Source organism: Balaenoptera ricei, chromosome 12 (genome assembly GCF_028023285.1).
Source record: "Balaenoptera ricei isolate mBalRic1 chromosome 12, mBalRic1.hap2, whole genome shotgun sequence".
In the NCBI taxonomy this organism is placed as follows: Eukaryota; Metazoa; Chordata; class Mammalia; order Artiodactyla; family Balaenopteridae; genus Balaenoptera; species Balaenoptera ricei.
Window position 1 is genome coordinate 51,217,244 of NC_082650.1, and position 14,360 is coordinate 51,231,603.

Sequence of the window (14,360 nt, forward strand, 5' to 3'; positions counted from 1 at the left end):
CCTGGTTATTCCCTTCCTTCTCTGGTCAGTTTCAGACTACCGTGGCTCTTATTCTGCATCCTCACCATAGCCAACTGTATTTGCTCCCATGGTTATAGTATAACACTAACATAATGGTTAAGAGTAAGCTTTGGATCAACTCTAGCATTTTTTTTTTTTTTTTTTTTTAGCTATGTAAGGGCCAAATAATATAAGTGCAAAGCATTTAACAGACTGCCTGAACCGCAGTAAGCACACAAACATGGTAAGTTAAAAGCAAAATAAAACAAAATACTCTAATAGGCTGATAGTTATAATACATCTCTAGCTCAGACCTCATTGTTGAGCTTAACATCAATGTACACCCCTATGATATGTGGGGCCTACAAAAACTTAGAAATAATATTACCTTCAGAAGGCTAAACTATAAATCAGTACATAATGGACCAGAGCAGATATATGCAAAGTTAGCTTATAGAGACAGAATGGATCTAACACCAGAGACTAGGCTACAATATAAATGTTTTAACATATTTAAAGACAGAATGTTTTCATCAAAAAGAAGAGCTGTCAGGAATAGAAAAAGTAACTCAGAGGGGCAAAAACTGGAGGCAATTTAAGCTCTACTGTAGAGGTTCTCAGAGCTTAATGCTATTAAGTGACCACAACATACATTTAATTTCTTTTGTTGTGATTCCAAGCTCCTAAGCAACCTGGTGATTTCTCATATAATCTTCCTACACAGAAAACCCCTTAGTCAGAGAATCAGTATGCTATCAACTTGACAAATATCTCAAAGTATATCAATAAACTGGCATCCTGATAAATTCATCAGTCAAGTGTGTGTGTGTGTGTGTGTGTGTGTCTCACAAACTCTGGTGCACGTAGCAAGATTGTGTTTGTAAGTGCCCAAGACTTAGCAGCCCTGTTTTTCTTACAGTTAATTCATCAATGAATTTCATAGTGAAGCCCTCTTGTTGGAGACCAGCCAGTCAGCTTTTTCCTTGACTAGAGCACTATTCATTTAAAGCATAAATGAATGTAGAGGATAGTCGCGTATATTTACGTAGAGTATAAAGCAGAGGATATCCTCTACTTTATACTCTACGTAAATATACGCAACTATCTTATAACAGGATGAGACATGCAGGAACATGGTAAAGATATCAGCAAATCCAATTTCATGAGGGTGAGCACTACAACTCACTAGCAATAAAAGTTTTGCTGTCTTTTTTTTTTTTTAATTGTTTATTTATTTATTTAGGCTGTGCCGAGTCTTAGTTGAGGCACACAGGATCTTCGTTGTGGCATGCGGGAGCTTTAGTTGTGGCATGTGGGATCTTTAGTTGCAGCATGGGGGAATCTTTTAGTTGCGGCATGAGGACTCTTAGTTGCGGCATGCATGTGGGATCTAGTTCTCTGACAAGGGATCAAACCCGGGCCACCTGCATTGGGAGTGCAGTCTTACCCACTGGACCACCAGGGAAGTCCCAGTTTTGTTCTCTTTTAAGACTAATTTTCTAAAATGTTTTCATTATAAAATACCCTCCTCCATCCATTATCTTGTGTTTTTGTAAACAACAGGTAAATATGCAACACCTTTGAAAACTGACATTACATTTTTCTTCCATTCATTCTTTCATCAAATATTTATTAAGTTCATTCTAACTGTCAGACACTGTACTCGGAGCTGGAGATGATGTGTAAAAATTGGCACAGCTGCTGCTCTGGCCTGCTTAAGCTTTAGAAGCAGACACACTTAAGTCAAATTATCACACCGCCAATCGTAAAACTACATTTGTAACTTATTAGCAAGTAAAGTGTACAGCACAATAAGAGTATGCAATAGGGGCATTTAATCAGATCAGGTAAACTTCTCTCAGAAAGTGATATTTCAGCTAAGATCTACAGGAACAGGAGTCAAAGACTAGGCTAGAACAGTCTGGATAAAGAAAACAGTACCATACTCACTGTCTCTAGCTCTTCTCCTATTCTCTCAAATAAAACACCCTTCTGGCTTTTCTACCCTTTACCGCACTGAAACTGCTCTCAAGATTCTTAATGAGCTCCACGTTACTGTATGCAGTGATCAGCTATCCTCATCTCACTTGACCTAGAGTGGCATTTAACATAACTTAGCATTCCTTCCTCCTCAACCACTTTCACTTGGCTTCTAGGACGCCACACTCTAGGTTTTTCTCTCGGTTCACTGGCGAATCCTGCATAGTTGCAGATAAATCCAAATCGACCCAAACTCCATGGAGTGCCTCTTTTTGTGATACCAGCTATTCTCAGTGTTTATCTACTATCAAAACACTACTGTGAAACTTAAAATTTTATCTATAGGCAGATCTTTACCCTCATCTCTGGACTCATTTATCGAACTGCCTGCTCCACACCTCTACTGTAATGTCTTAGAGGCATCTCAAACGTAACACGGCCAAACTAAACTCCTGATTTACCCTGCTACCCCAACACACAAATCTGGAGACTTTCTCATGACACTGAATGGTAATTCCCTCCTAGTTGCTCAAGCTAAAAACTTGTAATCACCTTTGACTCTTTTACTCTCACACCTCATAGCCAATCTGTCAGCAAACCTGTTGGCTATACTTTCGTAATATACCCAGACTCTGGCCTCTTCACACTGCCTCCACTGCTATCACCCTGGCCCACTACCACTACCATCTTTCACCTGGACTATTACCTTACCTTCCTATTTAGTGTCTCTGCTTCTACGCTTGCTTCTCCATGGTCCAAGATCAACGCAATTTAAAAGAAGCAATCAATTTAAAAAGTCAGATCATGCAACCCATCTGCTCAAAACCTTCCAATGGCTTCCTATCTCAATCAAAAAAGTCAAAGTTCTTTCAATCACCTACATGACCTCCATCCTCTGTGACCTCATGTTATTCTCCTCTCCTGCCACACTGCTATTTGTCAAATGTTTAATTTGACAAATTAACAGGCCTTTGCACTGGCTGTTCTCTTCACAGAAACGTTCTTCCTCCAGGCATCTGCATGACTTACTCCTCCTCCTACTTCAGATCCCCTCAAATGTCCCCTTCTTGATTAGGTCTTCTCTGACCACCTTATTTAAAAGTGAACCTTGCCCCCCAAAACCTGGCACTCTCCATCCCCCTTCTGAGTTGGTTCTTATTTTTCTCCACTGCATTTGTCTTCATTTACTATACATGTCACATATTTATTGTCTATCTCTCCTTAGTAGAATGTAAGATTATGAGAGTAGGGACTTTTGTACATTGTGCTCAGTAGTATAACCTCAATGTCCTGTTATATAGTAGGCACTCAACAGATATTTGTTGAATGAACAAATGGATTAAAAGGAATATGAGAACCAGTGACTGAAGAAAGATCTGTATGGCTGAAGCACAGATAGGTGGAGACTGGTACACTAAGTGAGGCTGGAAAGGTGGAAAGGGACCAAATGACATTAGGCTTTAAAAAGAAATTTTGCCTTTAAGATTAAGGCAGGACATCACTAAATGGTTTTAAGAGAAATCTGAATTTTGAAACAGTTATTCTTGCTACTGTGTGGAGAACTAATGGAGAAAGGCCAGAGTGAATAATCACTATTGCAATGGTCTTGGCAAGAGATTATGGCAGTTTAGAAAAGACTGTGCTTATGTAGATGCACGGAAAAGGATGGATTTGAGGGATATTTGGGAGATAAAATTGATAAGGCTTAATAATAATTTGGATACAGAGGTATGAAGGACATTAAGAAAGACACGGGTTCGAGCCCTGGTCCGCGAAGATCCCACATGCCGCAGAGCAACTAAGCCCGTGCACCACAACTACTGAAGCCCGCGCGCCTAGAGCCCGTGCTCCGCAACAAGAGAAGCCACTGCAATGAGAAGTCCGCGCACCTCGACAAAGAGTAGCCCCCGCTCGCTGCAACTAGAGAAAGCCCACGTGCAGCGACGAAGACCCAACGCAGCCAAAAATAATAAATGTATTTAAAAAAAAAATAATAATGCTTAGGTTTCAAATTTTCATCATAAGTGGATGGTAGTGCCCTAAAGTGAAGTAGGGAACACTGGAAAACAATCAGATTCACAGGTGATAACCATGCATTTGGTTTTAGGCATGTTGAGTTTGAGGTACTTTTCAGATATCCAAGAAATATCAAGGAGATGTATATAAGAAAGCTGAAAGGTGAAGCTGGATGGAGCTATACATTTAAGAGTCATAGGTGGTGGCAAAACCATGGCTATGAATGAGATCATATTCAATTACACAGCAAAAAGGAGACTCGGACTTAAGAAACTACCCTACCCTTTGTGGGCTGGACAAAGGAGGATGAGCCCCTCACAAAGAAAAAAAAAGGAATGGCTTTTTTGGTTTTTGAAATCATACTCATAAGAAGTTCTCATTTTTTAAAAATTTTGATTTAAACCAGTAACATTAGAATGTCAAAGGCTTTCCAAATTAAACCAATTCATCGGAACTATAAATCTGTTCAAGGATAGATGACTTTCAGAAACTATCTGGAAAATTCACAGTACCTTTCTCTTTGCTGCTTCAAAGTATATCAATACACAAAAAGCGATCCCTCTCAAAATATGTATGATTTTGGCTTATTGCAGTTTCCTGAAATTATCTTCTCTCTCTCACTCAGGGCCTCACCATATGCTGTTCTTTTGGCCTTCTTTCCCTGAGATGAAGAATTCCCTGACTTCCCAAGACTGGGTTAAGTGATCTTCTTTCTAGCCATCCCAATGATATAGTACTGTATGTTTAATGTGTGTACTGTGTAGTATGTTTAACCATTAGTTTAACTAGATAACAGTCTTTTCCACTGTTGTATACTTAGTACCTAACAAGGCTAAGTTTTAAGAAACACATCTATTCTGCAACGTGAAGGATTAAAATCTAATTTGGTTTTCAGTCCATTGACAACACTTCAAACGTCGACTTTCCTCAAGAGGAATGACTTTTTAAAATCAAACAGTAATTTGTAAACAAATGATTTAATCTTTAAAAAATACTAAATTTTGGAGATTTTTATATGTCTTTTTTCATATGGTATCCTTAAAGCCTGCAAAAATTCATATTTAGGAATACCGGGGATTCTTTCTCCTTTAGTCTCATACAAAATGGATTTGACAACTCTCTTTGAAAGCCTGGCTTGGGGTGACATTTGACTGAGCAAATAAACCACACCCCTGTGCAATGGCAAACAAAGGTGCAATTGCACAGGGGTACCTAATCCATCCCGCGCGAGCCCACTTGAGAGAGCGGAAGCAGAGGCAGCAGCGCGGAGCACCCATTTCCACAGCATGCTCCTTGCCTGGCCTTATGCTGCACCCTCCGACCCTCACGATAGCAACCATTCCCAAATTCTCGCCTCAACGCGCCCTCGGGATTGGGCACCCGGACTAGTCCTTCCCACGTAGATTACTAACAAAAGTCCCTGGACTAAGCATACAGCCCTAGATGGCTTGGTTTCTAAAATCCCAGAGGAAATGAAGGAAGGAAAAATCCTGTCAAAGGAAAAGTGGAAACCAAGCCCACAGTGCTCACCAAACCGACGCTCTCAGTCAATCTCCGTCAACGCTAACCGTTGGCTCGCAGGCCGCCACAGGCAACGCCGCAGTGGCTCACGGGGGCTGTAGTTTCTGTCGCAAACAGAACGCGCCGGGGGCACCAAAACTATACTTCCCAGAAGTCAATGCGAGTACGCTCTGCCTTCTTAAACCTGGGTTTCGCGTAATAAAGAGACCGTTTCTATTTTTAGGCTGACCTTAAATTTAGATTCAAGAACTTCCAGGTGTACGTCTGTGCTACACTCTCTGCCGTGCTTGTGTACTTCAGCTGTCCCTTATTTTCCTTTCCCCTTGTTCAGGCCAAAGGATCCAAACCTCAGAGCACAGAAAACGCCCCCCGGGGCAGATTAACTGCCTTTTAAGGCGCATGCGCGCTGCCCGCCGTCACGCAAGCGTAACGGCCGGTAGCGGTTGGCGGCCGCGCGCGGACTTGGGGTCTGGAGGTAGCCTGTGGGGGGGCGGGGTTTTTTCCAATGGCTTTGCCTCCGCGGGTCGCGTCTGCTTGGGCGGGGAACAGGGCGCAGGGGCGGGGGCGGCTCCTCGTTTGTGCCGGGCGGAGAAAGGGGAGGGGCTGGGGATGAGGACCCCATCTTCCCTCCCCGCTCCCGCCCTCTGGGCCGAGCCCCACCGATGGGGCTGGGCGAAGGGGCGGGTTCTGCGCCGCGGGCCCAGCCGCTCCACCAGCTTCGCGGCCCAGCCCCGCGCTCGGGGATTGCGGGGCCGCCCTGTGCCTGTCTGGCCTGGCGGGCGGTGGGCGAGGACGCAAGGATTGGAAAAGAAGCGGCGTCTGCCCGGGGAGTCCGGAACCGGCAGGCCGGAGACGCTTTCCCCCAACGCCGCCACCGAGACAGCGGCTGCACGAGGCTGCCGCCCCCCCCGGAGCGCCAGGGTCTCTGGCCGCCCGGGCCAGCAAGCCAGGGCTCTGCAAGCCTTCCCAGCCAGCGCCCGGCCGTGAGGGAGGAGCTGCGGAAGGCGGGGACTGGTGCCGGAGGAGGGGCGGGGTGGGAACGCTCCAGAGAACACCGTGGCTGCACAGACAAAAAACACCGAATGGCTGGTGAGCGTTCAGCTGTTACCAGCCTTTTTGGGCAGAGTACGGGTTTGACAGCTCCACAACGTGAGGATATCCGCTGACCCCGAGAGACGGAGGAGAACACTTTCCCGACACTGCCTGTCCAGCAAAGCCAGCGCTGTAAGGTTTCAACTTTCCAACTTTTTTTTCCAGTCTCTGACCAGAAGACTGCTCCTCCGGGCAGAAGGAGAGGGCGAGCTCTATCTTGTAGATCGAAGACACTTCTGGCTCCAAATGTCACCCAGACGTATGTTTTCATGACGATTCGAGTTCTCTGATTTTATTCTTACATTTCTCGTTTTTAAAAATGCAAAGTGCTTTGGGGGACATGCTGAAAGGTAACTGAAGACAGCAAAGAAAAAATCTCCAATTGTCATGGCTGAAGGAGAGAATGAAGTGAGATGGGATGGACTGTGCAGTAGAGATTCAACTACTAGAGAGACAGCACTGGAAAACATTAGGCAGATCATTGTGAGAAAAACCGAGTGTCTTCGTTTGGTGAAAGAGACACCTTATCGTCCAGCAGACGGCCTTTCAAATGCTGTTTCTTTGGATGGGTTGAATAAGCTTCTTGCTCATCTGCTTATGCTTTCTAAGAGGTGTCCCTTTAAAGATGTAAGAGAGAAAAGTGAGTTTATTCTGAAGAGCGTCCAGGTAAGAAATAGCATTTTAAGTACAACTGTTTATCTAGTAATGTGAAGTTTTACTTGCAGATATTCACTTTGTATTTGCTTCAAATAGGTTGTTCTAATTTGAACCACTCAACATCTTAAATTTAGACTGTTTTGTAAAACATTGAATTTGGGGTTAAAATTGGACAAGGTGAACTAAAGTAAAAGTAATTTTCAATTACAGCTAAACAAGTATTGTCTTTCTAGAGAGTTTTAGCAGAAATGCATCATTCCTCCATTGGGAGATTGGGATTGACATATATACACTAATATGTATAAAATAGATAACTAATAAAAACCTGCTGTATAAAAAAAAATTTAAAAAGAAATGCATTCCTCCTGGGCAAAATATGTGAAAATTACAGTTAATTACAAATAAATACTTACTTTTTCTTATATTCATTTTTATGTGTTGTTGGGAAGTGTAGCCAGTATGCTTTTCACATTGCTACAGTGTTCTCTGTGGAAAGTTTCACGTTTAAAACCCTCTAAATTGATAAAGATATTAAATGTTTCCTGGTCAGCTTGTTTGAGATAACTGGTGAAACAATTTCCTCTTGTTCTTAAAAACAAAGCAAAAAAACCGAGAATCTGTTCCCTAAATGCAACCTTTTTTTTCTGAAAGAATTATATAAAATAATAAAAGCCCATGTTATAAAGGAGCTGACATCTGCAGATTGAAAAATTGGATCCAGGTTGAGTGAATGGTAGACTGTTATGGTCAGTTACTTAACTAGCTTTCTCTGTGTTTGCCTAAGTTGTTTGATTCTTTTCTTTTTTACATGCATACCTATTTAAGTTGTGAGTGCAAAGGATAAAGGATGTTATAGTTTTCCTCCTGTTTGTACATATTCAATTTATCTTGTTTTATTAGAAGATTTATTAGAAGGTTTTTTTTAAGGGAAAGATGTTTAGATATTAAGAATTGTCAGAAATGGTCTTTAAGCTTATCAGTCTAAATTACTCAATCCACATGTGTTCAAAGTCATAGTATGAGAAGTTTTTTAAATTTATAATTTACTTGGGTATATATGTAAGCTAAGATGAACAGTTTTTCTATTCTGGTTTGAATTCAGTTTAAAGCAACAGAAAAATAATAATGTGTATAAAATGAAGACTCTAAGATCTCGGGATATTTCTTCTCACAAACACTGTGGAAACAATAGTTACAATTTATATTTATCCAGAGTTACTAGAGAGGAATTATTCTAGTACTTGAAGTTTACCTCTTTAAGCATCAAAAGTTATTTCTCTATCTCTTAGTGTAGTGACTACAACAACCGTTTTTTTCATAATGGGGTCATCATTATGCACATCAAGTACATACTGTTGTACAGCTGAGGGTGGAATGTATATATAGGACTGTATGATGCATTTTGTTTGAATTGTGTGTTCAATTTTTATAGTCTTTCTGTTCCTTCCCTTACTGTTGGTATACTTCACTTCAGTCTCTTCCTGAATCTTTTATTTTGCTACTTTTTTTTATATTAGAATGGGAAACCAGATAACCAATTTTGTTAAGAGTTAGATTGAAAACAGAAGTAATTAGGCTCTGGGGAGTACAGGGTCAAAGGACTAACATAATGGTAAGTAAAGTGGTACTGGTGTCAGACCTGGGCTCAGGTTCTCCTCCTTTATTAATATACTGCATACCCTTGAACGAGTTAACTTACTTGACCTCTCTTAAGCTTGGATTTCCACATCTATAAAATGGGAATAATAATACAGAGGTGTATTACTATAATAAATCATATAAATTATTATAAATGAGATGTAAAGTGCCCCATATGTAATGGATGCTGCTCTCCCCTTTCATAAAAGAAATACATGGACTATGTGATATGTATTTCAAGACTCATTCATCCTGCAAAAGGATTCAAGAATCTCTACTGTGAAGGTTTCCCATCAATTTATGCCTTCTTTCTCATCTCTGCATCTATTGCACATTATTCCAGCTACAATTCTAACAGGCACTTTACTTATATTGGGCTATAATCACATGTTTATGTGTCTGTCTCCCCCAGGAGGGCTGCAAGTTCTCAAGAGTATTGACTGGGACCTGGAAGCTACTAAATAAATACTGTTTCTTAGTCTGAATAGATGAAGTTACTAGATTAGGGAGTTTTCATCCCTACATCATTCATTCATGCCTTCATTCAACAACTGTTACTTGAACCCCTGCTGAATGCCATTCTAAGAACTGAGAATCAGTGGTAACAATTTTGACATTCTACTGAAGGGAGACAGACCATAAACAAATAAACAATATAATTTTAGATAGTAAAGGAAGACTTCCCTGAAGAGATGGCATTTAAGCAGAAATGAATAGATATTATCCAGGCAAAAATGAGATTTGTGAGGGGGATATTCCATATATAGGGAATAGTGTGTGTGAAGGCCTCATGGTAAGAGAGAGCAGGTGAATTTAGGAGTGGAAAGTAAGGCAGTGTGGTTGGAGCATACAGTTTGAGGAGAGTGTGAAAGTTTAAGTACATGCTCTGGAGTCAGACCTGAACTCTACAGCCTTAGGTAAATTACATAATCTCTCCTTGACTCAGTTTTCTCACCTGCAGAATGAGGATGATGCTAATAGTTCCTGCCTCACAATGAGAATAAAATGAAATAATGCTTACAAAGCATAGCACAGTGCCTAGCACATAAGAAACACCCATAAAGTTAGGAATTCTGTTTCTAGGCAGGATCCAGAGAACAGAGGATCTTGTGGGCCATGTTAGGAGTTGTAGACTTTATCCTAGGAACAATGGGAAGCCACTGAGGGGTGATGAGCAAGATGGTGACATGATACATGGTGTATTAGAAGCATCACTTTGGAAGCAATTTGAAGAATGGATTTCAGGGGTCGAGAGTGAATGTGCAACAGTTAGGAGGTTGTTCACTAGTCCAAAGCAAAAATGGTGGAGTAAGATGTAGTGGGCAAAGTGGAAAAACGTGAATAGATTTGAGAGATAGCTAGGAGTTAGAAACCATGGGGTATATATTTAATTGGATATGGGAGATGAGGAAAATAAAATCAAGGATGGCTCTAAAGTTTCTAGCTTGAACTCCTTGGTGAATAATTAAGTCATTTCAGGAGACAAAAGAGTGGTAGAGGGTCACTTTAGGGGAATGATGAGTTCTGTTTTAGGCATGTTGAGATTAAGTTGCCTATGATAAATCTGATTAGAAATAGCTCTTAAAAGGATTTCTGCCCCTGCCACCACTGTTCTACTCCTGACATTGTTATCTCTCACTTTTCTCAACCACCTTTATATCCATCCTCCACATAGTTGCAGAGCTATTTATCTAAAATAAAAAGCTGACCATGTTTCTCTCCTCCCTAAAATCCTTTAGGATAGAATCTAAACTTAAGTATGTTACTTAATGTCCAGCATCATCTGGCGTCCACTTAACGCTGCAGCCTCACTTCTCACACTCGAGCACTAGCCTCGCAAGGGAAACAAAATAATGTAGTGCTCCGTAATGCCTTCTGTTATTCACTAGTAAGCAGCAAAAGCTGAACTGCATTTGCAATTCTTGCAGCTGTTCCTGAAGGGGCCCTTAATTGCTATAGGTCAGCTCAGAGGAGTATGGTCAGGGAGAGATGGTAGGGTGGTGGTAGGATGGATTCAACTCAGAATGGCTAAACATGTAAAAAATTGGCACATTGAGAGATAGCATTCTCTGTTTGTATTCCTGTTCTCAATTTATTGATTTCAAGTCAGCATACTTAACTCTGTTCAACACATTTTTGAGAACTATTCTGTGCCAGGCACTATAGTCAGGACTGGAAGATCAATTAGATTTGTTCCCTGTTTTAGAGGAAGGTCTTCTGTTCTCATAGGAGGTTTTAGTTGTGCTGTTTGTTTGTTTGTTTGTTTACACCCATAATACCTTTTGGATATGCTTGATTCCCTAAGCAAATGAATGGAGTGGCCCAATATACTATTATAGTCCACTGGTGACTGTTGTCTTTATGATACATGTAATTAAGGGGGAAAATGTGAGTATGTGTATATTCATCGAAACATTATGAGGAGTATCCAAAATAGCCAAGTACGTTTCTAAGAGTAGTCATTTGATCCTTTTCATTTCTATACCATGACAAAGGAAAACAAATTTTCTTATATGCCTGTCAGCAATTAACACTATCTGAAAGTAACTTGGCTTAAGGTAGAAAACTTAGACCAAGTAAGGAAGTATTTATCTTAAGTGGGATGTAGGAGACTTTTCATTTAGTGAAGTGATTGTTACCCCTCAGGGAGAAATGAAACTTTAGTTGTTGGGTATGGTGTACATTTATAGTTGTAGAGTTGCAGTTGGAGTATCTAGTTGGTATCCATTGGGTAATATATAGTTTGTAGGTTTAACAATAAGAGGTTAGTAAACCTCCTATTGTTCGCATAATGAGTCTGGAGGTTAGGCCATTTCAAGCCTGAAAGATTGATTCATTAGCTGAACTACGTTACCTTTTTGCCTTTTATCTTTTTGTTCTCCAGGCACCATGTGCAGTCATTGACCATTTGCAGCTAAGAGGAAAAGCGTTTTTTCCCATGCCTCTATCAGGGAAGAAAAGCTTTCCCCAGAAACCCTCCAGCAGACTTCTTCTCAGTTTCTGTTGACCAGTGTCACATGCCCTTTACTAAGCCAGTAACTGGCAAGGAAATTGGGCATTTCTATTTTTCGTTTGGATTAATCCACATTCAGCCCCTAAGAGCCAGGAGAGCCCCCATCATGTGAACAAAGATTTCTGTTGGTGAGGAAGAAGAGGGACAGAAGACAGGTTTAGTCAGAGGCTGCCAATAAAACTCATATCTAACTAGATAATATATTGCTTTAGTCTAGTTATAATTTAGATTCTATTAGGTTGGAAATGTAACTAATTTATAATGATGCTATAAAATATAACAGATTTGGAACATTCTAGAAGCAGATTTGGCCTTTTAAGATGATTGTTTTGTTTTTATTTCTATTTTACTGCCATGTCTAGTCAAAGACAAAAATTTAAGATAGTCCATCTCAAACATTCACTGCTGACTCTTAGGTATCACAGCAAATATGAAAGTCCTCTTTCAGTGTTTACACTGAGCTTCTCTCTTCCATATCCACTGTTTTTTGGCCTTCCTTATTTTATTGATACACTGAGAACTCAGTCCCTTTCCCTCAGAAAGCCTCCTGGCTTGCTTCTCTCCTCAGTGCTTCCTCTTATTCCTATCTTTGACCACTTTCTTTCTTTGCTTTTGAGCTCAGAGGAGAATAGTATTTACCCTCAGGTTGTCAGGGCTTCTTTGGAAGAAGAATGTAGAGAAATTGAAGGCAAATCTTTAACTTTTTTTTTTTTTCTAAATGGTTTGAAAACAAAGTAGAGAGCCTATGTTCTTTTTACTCACTGGCTTACAGGATGAATCATATCTACACTATCTACCCTCAGTGTCCTCTTCCTTTGTTCCGACTTTTAAGAAAGATTGAAACTAACACGGATACTCTTTTTTTTTAAGTTTTCAGATTTCAAATGTTTTATTCCTGTTACAGTGCCCCAAATGGTCTCTAGCATGGAAACAAACAAATAAAAAACCAGAATGATCAATTTTTAAAATATTTTTCTAGTATTATTTTTGTTTATAAATGGGATGTAGTGTTTTGTAGGGAAATGGGATGTTAAACACTTGCCTATTAGATTTCAATTTAAGGTCATGGGTTGTTTATGTCAGGAGGACTCCCTGAAACAATAGTTTAGCTTAATTAGAATTATTTTCTTGTTTTTAATACTGTCTGCCCTTAAAGTGCTACACAGATCATTCTTGGAGTAAAAGAATTTGAAAATAGATGTGCTGTTCTCTTTGTTTTAGGGTTATATTTATTTTCCTTTTGTAAGCCATTAGAAATTTGCAGGATATCTTTTAACCAATTGAGTAGATAATAAACAGCCAACTTAAGGATTTGTTGAAACTTTGATGTGACAGAAGGTAGCTGTAGAATCTTCGGTTTGATGAAGGATTATTAATCACTTAGAACTTTGAAACAACGGGGCCCTATTTGGTGTTATGTCTTAATCATAAATAATTTCATATCTAAAAACAGACAGTGTTTATGAGTAGCAAATTAGCATGTACTGGAGGAACCAGAGGCATGGGGAAATTTTAGAATTTGTGGAAGGACAGGGGAGATGCTGGTGGAGGGAAGGTAGTACTTAAATTGCATAAAAGGATGAAAGTTATGCTGGATGTATATCAGCACCAAGCAAGCCTCGCCACCAATTATAATCTCTTCTTTGTCACAGTTTCTCAAATCAGTCTATTTTTTTCACACCGTGATAAAATATTTACTTTTTAATTGAAGTCAATAGAAAATAGGATTTACTTTGACCCAGCTTTTGTAGATCACATTTATTACATTAAGAGAGAAAGACCTTAATTGACCTTGATGATATGACCTACTACTTCAGTTACGCTGGCACAGTAAACTCAGGGGCATCTGAGGGTTCTTCAGAATATTTGATGATGGTATTACTAGGGGCAATGGGCAGACTGGAAGTTTAAGTCACACTATGGGAACATTATTGTATGCTTTGCTTTTTTTCCTGTTGGTTACTACACCAAGTTAAACTAATGTCAGTAAAAATACATTTACCATGACATTTGTGTATAGAAAAAAAGTCTTTCAAAAGATGCTTGTTTTTTACAAAATTGAGTTATTTGTAGTGAGGTGGATGGACCTAGAGTCTGTCATACAGAATGAAGTAAGTCAGAAAGAGAAAAACAAATACCGTATGCTAAACACATATGTGGAATTAAAAAAAAAATGGTTCTGAAGAACCTAGGGGCTGGACAGGAATAAAGACGCAGACATAGAGAATGGACTTGAGGACACAGGGAGGGGGAAGGGTAAGCTGGACGAAGTGAGAGAGTGGCATGGACATATATACACTACCAAATGTAAAACAGATAGCTAGTGGGAAGCAGCCGCATAGCACAGGGAGATCAGCTCAGTGCTTAGTGACCACCTAGAGGGGTGGGATAGGGAGGGTGGGAGGGAGATGCAAGAGGGAGGAGATATGGGGATATATGTATA

At 40.1% G+C, this 14,360-nt stretch overlaps 2 protein-coding genes across 3 annotated transcripts in view; one reads left to right on the forward strand and one right to left on the reverse strand.

Annotated features, from left to right (window-relative positions):
- The window catches only part of CEP57L1 (centrosomal protein 57 like 1), a 55,152-nt gene extending 49,544 nt beyond the window's left edge, over window positions 1–5,608 (reverse strand). The window contains exon 1 of the mRNA XM_059941447.1: window positions 5,527–5,608. The gene's annotated coding sequence lies outside the window, so the exon portion shown is untranslated. The remainder of the gene's footprint in view (window positions 1–5,526) is intronic.
- Window positions 5,609–6,545: 937 nt separating this feature from the next.
- SESN1 (sestrin 1) overlaps window positions 6,546–14,360 on the forward strand; it is a 108,404-nt gene continuing 100,589 nt past the window's right edge. Inside the window, exon 1 of one of the 2 annotated variants that reach the window (XM_059941457.1) lies at window positions 6,546–7,275. In XM_059941457.1, coding sequence (XP_059797440.1) covers window positions 6,997–7,275 — 279 coding nt within the window. In that variant the 5' untranslated portion in view covers window positions 6,546–6,996. The remainder of the gene's footprint in view (window positions 7,276–14,360) is intronic. The other variant, XM_059941456.1, reaches the window with a different exon arrangement.